This window comes from Hyalella azteca, unplaced genomic scaffold (genome assembly GCF_000764305.2).
Source record: "Hyalella azteca isolate HAZT.00-mixed unplaced genomic scaffold, Hazt_2.0.2 contig4411, whole genome shotgun sequence".
Lineage (NCBI taxonomy): Eukaryota > Metazoa > Arthropoda > Malacostraca > Amphipoda > Hyalellidae > Hyalella > Hyalella azteca.
Genome location: NW_025934628.1, coordinates 84594 through 96634, shown reverse-complemented (window position 1 = coordinate 96634; position 12041 = coordinate 84594). Strand labels below are relative to the sequence as shown.

Sequence of the window (12041 nt, the reverse complement as noted above, 5' to 3'; positions counted from 1 at the left end):
TAGGCGCAAATCAATGATATTAGGCACAAATCAAGGGTAGTCTTAGAACTACCTAGGTATGACGCAACATTAAAGAACTATTTTTGGCAAGGAAACGTTTCGGTCAGAGTTATACAGCACACCACAAACCATGGTTGAACTAATAAAAGGTGCCCACAGTGACGTCACTCTAGAGATGCACAGAGCGGCGAAAAAAAACCTGATTGTGCAAATGAATCTAATTGCCTGTGAATTTTGAATTAATTGCTATTTTAAATTTCCTTTTATGTAACCTATATATATTACCCTGACCGGAACGTTTCCTTGCCAAAAATATTTCTTTAATGTTGCGTCATACCTAGAAAGTTCTAAGACTACTTTTGCCTAGGTATAAATCCGAATAAATTGTTCAAGTTTCCTTAAATTGCTCAATCGAGGCCGACTAACGTTCAGAGGAATTACCATTAAAATCTGCCTTCTGATGCAACTCTATTTTGCAAAGAACGTCATGTGAAGATGAAGTGTCTGCGAGTGTCTGGGACAGCGCTCGCAGAACAGAAATGCCGTTACTTATTGCGGCTCTTTTTTTTTACAGCTGTATTTATAATAACTGTGAATGATCCATCGTAACTAGTTCATTCTTCTAACTTTGTTTCTATACTAGTGAATTGAAAATTTTTGAACTTATACTCACGGTGTTTCATCAGCTGCGATCAATTGATAATTATATTTTTTTAACTGAACGTCTCGAAGAGTTCAACACAAAATGATTATTTCATTGGTGAGTTGAATTTATTCAATGTGTTGTAAATTTCTCATGTTCTTCAGTTGTATATTTTGAGTTCTTTTTCTCCATACATATTATCTATGGCCTCTTCAATTTTCTCCTAAAATTACAGCTAATCCGCTTGCTGGCAATAGATTTTGGGGTGGATGCGGGGCTGTTGCTATTCTGCTTGGATTTCAAATTGTATCAATACCCTTGATTTGTGCTACTGTCGTTTCAGCAAAAGATGAAGCAATTACTGTAAGATGCAGAGGAGAATTAATTCTACGACAAATTCAAATTAAAAGCAGCACTCGTATCGAAAATTCTCCCCTATAACTACGGACGAGTCGTTCTCCAAAGAACCATTTTTTCAGTTCTTAAGTCTAACTAGTAATTGAGAAAAATACGTTAAGAATAAATAAAATTAAAGATGGGCTTAGAAAATTTCAGAATTGCAGAATAACAGAGATAAATAAAGATTCAAATAAACAAACAATTATTATACGGTATGCCGATCACAACAACAAAAGAGTGTGAACTTTTAATTCTTTTTGATGATAGTAAAAGTTTTTAGGCAGCGTGTATGGCCGATTTAAAGGTCGTGACCGTAGGTCACCACGCACCCCAATTCCAATTCGAACTGGTGGGCGTGGCATTATGACCATCAGCTTAAGGTGATACTATTGGCTATTCGGAAGCTAAGGCCTGTTCGTCACATATGATTTCCGCTCAAGGTGCGCACAAATGCTTACAAGTGCTCACATGTACTTACAAGTGCTTACAAGTGCTCACATGTGCTTACAAGTGCTCACGTGTACTTACAAGTGCTTATAAGTGCTCACATGTGCTTACGAGTGCTCACATTTGCTTACATCTGCTTACAAGTGCTAACAATTAAGTGCTTACTGTTAAAAAAGGCACGTCGTTTTTTTATAAAACCCTGCAATGTGATTGCAATGAATTGAGTCACTTTAAAGCGATAAATGTCTGTCATAACTCACGAGTATTAGTTCAGCTGTTTCTAAAATCGAATTAGTATTAATACCTTTTTAAATTCAACTCGAAAGTTCTCCCAAACCTATAAATGTATATCATAAGATGCCCAAGGAGGATGCGCACCGCAGTGAAAGCGGCGGCAAAAAGTCTGTTATAATTTCACTAGTATCAGTTTAACCGTTTCAAAACCCTGAGTTAGACTTTTTAGATCAAAAAATTTGCTAATTTGATTATAAAAATACAATAAATTTTATTAGAAAAAAACATTCAGGAATGAATCTCTTAGCCACCAAACCACTGTCAATCGCCCTCTCGAATATTGAAGTCGAATATTAAATTTGAATTCGAATATTGAACTCAAATTCGGATACTAAATTAGAATTCGAACAATAAATACGAATTTGAATATTAAATTTATTTTCGAATAATAATGAATAATTTGTTTTCGAATAATGGAGTGTCATGTTAGAGGCGCATACATTATTGCTCAATGAGTGTTCATGATCAAATTAGTTCTTGAAAATATCTTGGTTAATTTCCCATACATTGGAGCAATCGATACCGTGTTGTTTTATTAAACCAAATTAATGGTAAAATAAATTTCAGACTTAATGAGGTTACAAACTTCAGAACGATTTTCACTTTCAATTTATTTAAAGGAAACCCTAAGATTCATTCATTCAAACCTTCATCAAATCGCTTTGATTCAGGTATATTATTTTGAGTTCTTTTTCTCCATACATATTATCTATGGCCTCTTCAATTTTCTCCTAAAATTACAGCTAATCCGCTTGCTGGCAATAGATTTTGGGTGGATGCGGGGCTGTTGCTATTCTGCTTGGATTTCAAATTGTATCAATACCCTTGATTTGTGCTACTGTCGTTTCAGCAAATGATGAAGCAATTACTGTAAGATGCAGAGGAGAATTAATTCTACGACAAATTCAAATTAAAGCAGCGAGCTCAAAAATTTAAAGCTTGAAAACTCTGAAAATGTCTGTGTATATAATGTGTATGTGTATATGTGTAATGTGTAAATGTATGCGTATAATGTATGTGTATCTAAGGAGAAGAACATATATATGTTCAGAACATAATTCTCGACATGAAATGGTTATGTAGATACACACATGTAATACACGCAATATGTATTCAATAGATCAATAGATATACAGTATACCGCGACAGTGTTTCCAGCGCATCCGGCATACCACGCATCTTTAATACATTATATGCCTGTCAATTTTACCCATACGATCTCAGTTGAGTACAATATTTTGTCCATAAATTGAGTATATGACATATACGGTCGTTGGTCAACTGGACAGACAAAAAAAAGTGTAACTAACATCTGAGGCTTGGAGGCGATGCCATCTTTTTCTTGGTTCTGTCAAAGATTTTTATGTAGTCTGTACCGCCCGATATGTGCTACTTATGCATTTCCATTTATGCAAAAATAACTCATTTTCCGAACATTCCACATGTTGTGTCCACCCCTTTTTTCCCGTTCTTAATATTAAGGTTGACCCACTTTCGATTTTCCAGGGCCTGAATTCGCGGCTACTGTCTACAACCTGGGCGTCATCAACGCGCCTCTTGGGGTAAGTTTAACTTTACTGCATGGCTACAACCTGGGCGTCATCAACGCGCCTCTTGAGGTGAGTATAAACCGACAGCGTTTTCATGTCATATGAGTCATGAAGAAACTTTGATTTACGTATCCAGTTAGCTGAATTGAGATGTTTTTTATCAGTCTGCTTATATCGCAAGTTCACAAGGAATTTAAAAGCAAAGAAAACACCAAGCAAATTCAACATATCAATATTGAAAGCGTTTCGGAGTCCAGCTCCATCATCAGTTCGGAAAACTAAAAATGAACAAAATTATATCCGTGCCTCCGTGCGCCTCCATGCTGAGCCTCCGTGCGCCTCCATGCTGAACAGTGCGACGTGGCTGTAACTGAGAGGTGATTTCAGGATACTCGGTTCCATTTCTGGCTGCTCGGATTTGAGAATATTGGAGTCTCTACATATATTCACACGAAAACCTTGGCTCAATAATGCGTTTAGTTCATATAATCTGGAAATAGTGAATCGCTAGGCTTTTATATTCTTTTTGTGAACCCTAGGATTAAGTTGTTCCAATCGAGTCCTTTTTTTTCGATGGAATGTTAGGTCTTGTTTAGGTTTTATGTCTGTCTTAGAATTTTGATATAATAATATGATTTTATTCCTTTTTAGTTTTTCGAAGTGATGATGGAGCTGGACTCCGAAACGTTTTCAATATCGCTATGTTGAATTTGCTTGGTGTTTTCTTTGCTTTTGAATTCCTTGATGTTTTTTAACTCTGAATTATCTAAAATTAAATCTGTGATGGAAGAACAAGTGGTTTAACGATGTAAATCGAAAATATACCATTAGCGAAAAAATGTGAAGTTGTTTCGATGTCTGTTAATTGAAAGTACCCGCAACGAGCTAGGAAGTGACCATCCTTGCAATGTATCGCCATGCGACCCAACCCTCGCTAGAAGCCTTCTTATTGGCTGCTCGAAACGCACCTCTCGGCGCAGCCAATCATAGAACGAGAAGTTTGCCGCCGGCATGGATGGTTGCACTATTCGTGGGTGAAACATTTATAGTTCAAGCATGGTCGGCATGCACATTGCTTCCCTGATTCTTTTATTTTTCAATGCTAAAAAATGAAGTAGAAATTCACAAACAATAGCGCCAGCATAAAAATAGTCTAGCGACGTAATGGGGACTGGTAATAGAACGCTCGTTCACAAAAAATATCTCGGCTGTTAACTGTAACTTGCATTTTTAGCGCATTTTCTCATTTATGAAAAAAAATTCACTATTGTGCTTGCCATGTCCGTCTGTCCGTCCGTCCGTCCGTCCGTCTGTCCGTCTGTACGTGACTTCACGTTTTCGTCGACGAGAAAATGCGCTCTCTGTCACTCACTGCAATGAGTACTGAGTTATATTTTTTAATGTCGAGCAACGAGACATGCAAGTCGAGTCCAAACGGCTATAGTGTCTGAAAAAAAAACAAGCTACAGCTCTCTCATTTGGTGCAAAGAAGCCATAAGAAAACGAAATGTATGGTACATGCCTTTTATCGGAGCTGTCTCATGCAAGGAAAACGCGTAATTAAAATTACATTTATTGAGAAGACTTGAGTCTTAGACAGAGCTCTAGAAAGGGATTGTACGGTTGAGGATTGCTTTCTGAACTGTTCTCTATAGCTCAAAATTATTGTATTTTTTTGTAAGACATTTTCTTGTTATGAACCTCATAATCACTGCCACTAGTACTATTTTTGAATAGTTTCTTTTCGTCCCTCACCGTTCTCTATAAAAACTACCTATGAGGAACACAAAGCGTCTGCATCTGAGCAATGGTTTGATAAAACTGTTAAAACAAGTTTGATAAACTGTTCCTGAATGATGTCAAAACTACATTCGCTATTCAAATGAGTGATGTAATTTATAATTTTGAACTGATCGAGCAATAAATTATTTAATGATCGTAATCTACATGAACGACTTTTTCTGAACACGTCAGCTGATGGGCGACTGGCTGAACACGACCAACTACAACAGAACGAAGGAGTACCTCTCGCAGAGCTCCAAGACGAGGATTATCTCGTGGATCGTCTCGATCTACTATATCGGCGACAAGATTGGTGGCGCCTTCGCTGGCTTCTTCTCTGAGAGGTAAACCTGCATCAGTTACTACATATCAGTTAATTTAATGTATTGTTTGTAGATTAAATGGCTTTTGCAGGGCAAGCTCATTGTTTTTGCATCGACGGTTATTGCAGTAAATTAGTCACTGAATGATGGAATGAAATTTGAATCTCAAACATTTTCAACTAACTTATGGTACTGGCGGTGTCACCCATTACCCAAGGCTGAAAATTTCCCATCTGAAAACAATCGTAGACTGTTCAACAAACTAGAATTTTCCCGTTTGACAAAAGAACGGAGAATATTTCCTCGTTCGTATGTTGGTAACACTTGAAGAATTCATTGAAGTTGAGAACGATCTTTGAGCTAGCAAACTTGTTGAATTAAATTAAAATAATCGAAGAAATTCAACTAAAATTCACAGGTTTTTCATTTAGGTGCTACTTTGGAATCAAATAAACATTGAAGTCTGTAGGGGAGCTCTGACGTTGGAACAACTTGTGTGCAGGTTCGGCCATAAGGCCGTGCTGCTCATCAACAACGTGTTCGCCTTCTTAGCCGCTATTTTGTTCGGCTTCTGCAAGATGGCGGGATCCTGGGAAATGATTGTCGCAGGTCGCTTATTCATCGGCATCAACAATGGACTCAACGCTCGTATGCTTCCAGAGAACTGAATTGCAGCGCTAAGTATTTCGAGCATATGCGAGAGAGCTCGGAAATTAACTATTTAACTCCACTTAATATAGAATAATTTTGCAAGTGCATAAATTGAAATTGTGGTATTCCGTCTCTATTAAAAAGTTAATTTTTGCAAATATAATTTCCCTGATGTTAAATTGAAAATTAGCCAAATTTATATTTATTTCAAAACTCATTTGTGTTCCTAAAAGGCCTGGTGCCCAAGTACCTGTCCACGATAGCCCCTCCGAACCTTCGCGGCGCCATTGGTTACGTCTACCAGCCGGCAGTCGCCATCTCAATCCTGGTGAGTCCGTATCTATATTCATTCACGATATCCTTTCGTTCAGCATTATACATGAAGCTTCATTTGGTGTAATTAGTTTATACATATTATTCATTACTTGTGATTTTCTGGGGCCACACTTCACAGCGTTAATGATACTTCTCTTTATTCCGAAGATTTTTAATGACCTTTCATCCCAGTTCTTGCAAATCATGGGTTCGGAGAGCCTGTACGCGTGGCACGTAATGCTGGCCCTCACGACCGTCCCCGCCGTCTTCCAGCTCTGCGTGCTGCTCATCTGCCCTGAGCAGAACCCTGAGAATCTTCTGCTACCCATTTCGGAACCTTCTCATCAACAAGGGCAAGCAGGTCTACTCCCAGAGAGGTACGGCGACATCAGCTGACTTGTAATCGTCACGATATCAGTTTCTAGTTCCGAAAAATGGACTTCCTAAGAGATTTTGGATTTCCCTCTAATTAGTTAATTGCCCCTGTATTAATTTCGAATTTTCCCTTTGAAATATAGATAGTTAAACATTTACACTATTTCGCTAAAATTCAAGAATTTCTATCAAACTTTTTATTATAAAATCTGTATTCTCGAACAAACCCCTAGACTTCCATAATTTCCTTGATATAGCATTTCATTTCACTTTCGAATGTGATCTTTAAGCTGTCAAATTTTATTTATGCTCTATACCATAGTGAAATTAAATGTATCATTTCTCGTAAAATAACCTTCCCATTACTATAATTATATACTGCGTCATTTTTCGTATGTGATTACGGTCACGATAAGGCTGCTATGAAATTTGTTTTAAAACTTTTGTACAATATCATGATCTCACTGTCTCACTGTAGAACGTAAAAAAACATCAGGAGGTCCACATCCATTCAACGAATATTTGTTGTAAAGGAAGACTCATATTTAGAACAAAAAATAAATATATATTTTAAAGTAGAGCTTCACGCTCTTGCACTCTTGAAAATGTAATAATAATTGCGATTCATGACAGCTGTGCAGTGGCTGTGCAACTCAACGAACGTGCACGACGAGATGAAAGAGATGCAGAGGGTGGCTGAGGCCCAATTTCAGAGGCCTTTACAAATTTAACACTTAATTTAAGCTTTAGAATAGAATAGAAGTGTCGGCGCTGAAGATACAAGAAACATCTTAGGATAGAAATGCTCAAAATTGGGAATATATGTAGAACCGTTGACGATTGGATAAGCCGACGGTTGAAAACGAGCGGGAATACGACTCTCCGCGCGTGTAGCGTTCGGGACTATAAAAGCAGTGAGGTAGGAGAAAAAGCAGCTTCCCAGCCTCCAACACGAGACTCCTTCACAGATTATTGACACACGTCCGTACGCAGCGCTGTCCGCCACGCTCTGAGCTGCTTTTTCTCCTACCTCACTGCTTTTATAGTCCCGAACGCTACACGCGCGGAGAGTCGTATTCCCGCTCGTTTTCAACCGTCGGCTTATCCAATCGTCAACGGTTCTACATATATTCCCAATTTTGAGCATTTCTATCCTAATCATGTCCTCCCATGGCTTGAAGATACAAGAAACTTTTGTATTCGGACTCTATCCAGCGTATTTGGAAAAATATCATCGGTCATACCCAAAGTAAAAGAAAATTGTTATCTGGCTATTTCCTCATTGAAATGTACTGCTCTGCATGGAATAAGTGCAAATATTTATATAGATATTAGATCTCAATGTTTTTTCTATAGTCTTGCTGTTTTAGTATTTCGTAGACGTTTTCCTGTTGAGCACCCAAGTAATGGGGAAGTATCATGTAGTCATTACTTTTAAGGCGTGAAGAATTCCTAAAACCCGAGATTCTTTGTTAGAGGCAAGAGATTATTTTTTTGTAAAGTTTCAACAAATTTAATTTTAAACATAGAATTGACAGGAGCCCAGAGCAGGCGAAAAGTGATTGATGTACGTAGCTATGGACATTTGAAGACGCGATTTGAAGTTCATTGTCACGAAAACGCGTTCTATGCTATATATTTTGAGGATGTAAGCGGTCTTGAACTCGTGGTCATCATGGTTGAACTAGTATAAGGTTGACCCATTAGAAGCTAATTTTTGCGGATGTAGTTTGTTGTTCGCCTGTGACGTGACTGACTTCTGTGACGTCACGAGCATTAACCAATCACCGAAATGCGATCAAACCAGTCAACCAAGCCGTCATGAGAATGACCGTATTGTTTACGTTTCTCGATCTGAGTGACGTAACAAGAAAGCTGAACTGAAAACGAAAATCCTCGTGGGTCAACCTTATATACAGTAGTTCAACCATACGTGGTCATCGTTGCTTTTAGCGGGCTTTAAGTGTTTTAGTCGAATGTTGAATTTCTGCAACTAAGCTGAGGTTTTTTCAAAAAATTTTATCACAATAAAAATACTGGTTCATGTCACTCATGTGCTTCTGGAGATATGACTGTTGGACTAATAAAAACCAGATTCGGTAATAGGTTGATTTGCTTCTAACCGTAAATTAAGCCAGTAACTAGAGTTGATATAATTTGAAAGGTTGTGATTCTTATTGCTCGCGTCATGTACACTGTACAGTGATTGAGGAATAAAAGAATAACCAGATTTTCCGCCGTATTAATTTTATCGTTTGTTCGCCATCAGTTTGTGGCTAAAACACTTAGACGGAGAGAGAGCCTGTTACTACTTACTAAGTTACTACCGGTTACCAGTATACTCGTACCTGCCTCTGGAGAAAGTCACTTGCAGAGTTGCCGGTTGCGATCGCGGCAAAAGCAAGTTTGCGATTAATGCTCTCGAATAATTGAGGTACTCTTTGACAGTATTTTCACGTACGTTTCTTAATCAAATATATTGATAATAAAAATTAATTTAGGACACTGCTGAGTTGCTTCAAAGTCCGGAGTTTGCTGGTTCTGGTACTGGTTGTACCTACCGTTGTACTGGAGCGCAGCCGTGGCCTCACTGGCCTGGGTAACAAAATTGACTGCCTATTCTACTGTGCCTACATTAGAGCCAAGATACTGAAGATAGAATATGGTAGTGTTCTGTATGGAACAGCTTCATCTGCCCAGTTGAAAAAGCTGGAACTTGGAACTTCGAAGTCTTGCAGAATGCTTATCTTCTTTTTGTCCTTGGAGCTCGATGGACCATAGGCATAGGCATAGTGCCTACTGCGGACTGCCTAGTGGCAAAGCAGAGACTTTTTTAGACTCTCCCTCAAGTTCATTTTTGAGTCTTATAAGTAGACCAGTAAAGTATCATGTATACCAGACTTATCATACATAAGAAATTGGTTTAAATCTTGAGTAAATGAAATTAAAATTGAACTGATTCTAAAAAATCTTGGCCGCCCGCCGGGGCCCGGGATAAACAACACCCATGGTCATAGTGTCTCTCCAGCCTCCAGGTAGAACTTAGAAGCTCAAATTCCTCCATTAAGTTTGAGACGCTGCCATCTGGTTGCCACTTGCCAGTATCATGCGGCAGTATGTATGTACGCCTTTAATATTGTCCAATTGGAGATAGAACCTCTGAAATTGTTCTTAGTGATACACCCTCAGCTCTACAGTACGACATAGTGGCAAACCAGAGCTTTTTTAGAATCAGTTCATTCTTAATTTCCTCATTTACTAAAGATTTAAGGCAATTACTTATGTTTGATAATGCTGGTATCCAAGATACTTTACTTGTCTACTTATAGGACTCAAAAATGAACTTGAGGGAGAGTCAAAAAAACTCTGCTTTTCCACTATGCAGTACGAGTACAGTGAGTATGGCCCGGCTGGCCCGCAGGGCGCAGATATTGTAATAGGGTAAACGCGGTATATTCCGATTTCCAACATCGTGGGTAATTCCGACACATCTCTAATTTTTCCTTTATATTAAGCTTTGTTTTAGTTCATGCATTCGTTGATGGTTGAAAATGTAAATAGTGACGTCATACATTTGCGTGTCAAACTACTGCCAAAACACTAGGTCTGCTGGTCTGGGCCATCTAGGGGGAAAATGTTGAGATCCAAATTCCAAAGAGAGACGGTGCATGCCACCCAATGAGATCATTGAAAAATGTGTCAAAGTTGACTGTTGACAGTTGACCTTGCTCTACCAAATAGTGATAAACTGTTTGTGTAGAAAGAATATTATGGTTTGAGACTTTAAATACATCTGTGAAATATATTAGGAATCCTTTAAGTATACTTGTATAGTTGTATTTGCTGATTTCAAGTGGTACCTAAATAAATTAATAGATGATTAAGCTGAGAATTCTTAGTTAAAAGCTTAATAACTGTTAATTAAAAGCCTAATTAAGTAGTGCTCAATATTCAATAGTGTTCTAATTCAAAGCAGTGTCATATTCCAATACAGCTCACAGTCTCACACAGCGATCGAAATTCGAACACGTGGATGTTGGAATTACGTATTAGTACAATTTGAAGCGCGGTCAGAATACGTCTCGCCAAGTGCCTAATATAGTCACACACAGTGTCGGAATATAGGGATTTGGTAGGTTTGCATTCTAAAGGCTTTTAAATATGGCAACATTTTGTGACGTTTCATTGTTGCTGGTGCGTCATGCAGTGTTTTGAGAGTCACATAAAGTAAACAGAACTTGAGTAATGCATACATTTTTTTTATAGTTTTTCATTTCTCGATGCGTCCTTAATGTGTCAGAATATACCGTGTTTACCGTACTTTAATGAGCTGGATCTTCCATCTTGTCGTAGGCATCCCACTCCTGTGTTTTATCCGATTCCTCCTTGGTGTAGTTTGTCTTCTCTAATTTGTCTTGACTTCCAGTCAGATTCTGAGGTTGCCACTCCTCTTTTTGCAGCCCATCTGGTCCATCTGGATGAGAAATAACCTAGTCACAGGGCAGTTTATTGTGATGGCTTGCATCTGATCAATGGTCCGTTTGTTGCTTGTGGTCTTTATGTTTCATCTGTGAGACTGAGAGGCAAGCAGTTGCATGGCGGTTGAATCCACATCACAGTGTCTTGTCTGCTAAACTAATTGCAATTTTGCAGGCCTTGCAACTTATTGAAGCGGACTCCTTCCTTCAATGGGTAATATGTTCTGACTCTCTTGTAGCTTTACAACTTTTGCTATCTCCTACCAATACTTGCTCTGATCTGGTCTATGGCATACGCAAGCTACTCATATGGCTAAATGACTTGAAGATCGTGCATCTACAGTGGGTCAAGGCTCACATTGACATTATTGGTAATGAGTGTGCTGATGCAGTTGCCAAACTGGGACATCGCCTTGACCACTCTGCCTTGTTTCCTTTACCTTGCTCAGATGCTCTTGCTGGTCTTCGGTCACACTTTCTTTGTTTTTGGGAATTGGATTGGGTTACTACAGTAGCTACTGATGGAAGGGGCCATCATGAAGCATCTAGCTTTCATTTGGTCTGGGATGTCTCCTGTCCCATGGGTTGCTTGCCGTTCTTGTCGTGCCACAGTGGTTTTAACCCATCTTCGTCTTGGCCATGTTGGGGCTTGTTCTTATCTCCATCGATTTGGCATGGCTGACACTCCCATCAGTCCCATGTGCCTGCACTGTGGGGTTGAAGAGTCAATTGAACACTCCCTCCTTTCATGTGCACTATACAATCATGAGAGATGTGATGATAT

General features: G+C 38.7%; 1 protein-coding gene across 1 annotated transcript; it reads left to right on the top strand.

Annotated features, from left to right (window-relative positions):
- Window positions 1-1466: 1466 nt before the first annotated feature.
- On the top strand, window positions 1467-7710 carry LOC108676153 (solute carrier family 2, facilitated glucose transporter member 5). Its single transcript, XM_018164196.2, has 7 exons — window positions 1467-1482; window positions 3290-3402; window positions 5308-5459; window positions 5941-6086; window positions 6323-6417; window positions 6597-6781; window positions 7413-7710. The coding sequence occupies exons 1-7, from the start codon at window positions 1467-1469 to the stop codon at window positions 7477-7479; spliced, it is 774 nt and encodes a 257-aa protein (XP_018019685.1). The 3' UTR covers window positions 7480-7710.
- The last annotated feature ends 4331 nt before the right edge of the window (window positions 7711-12041 follow it).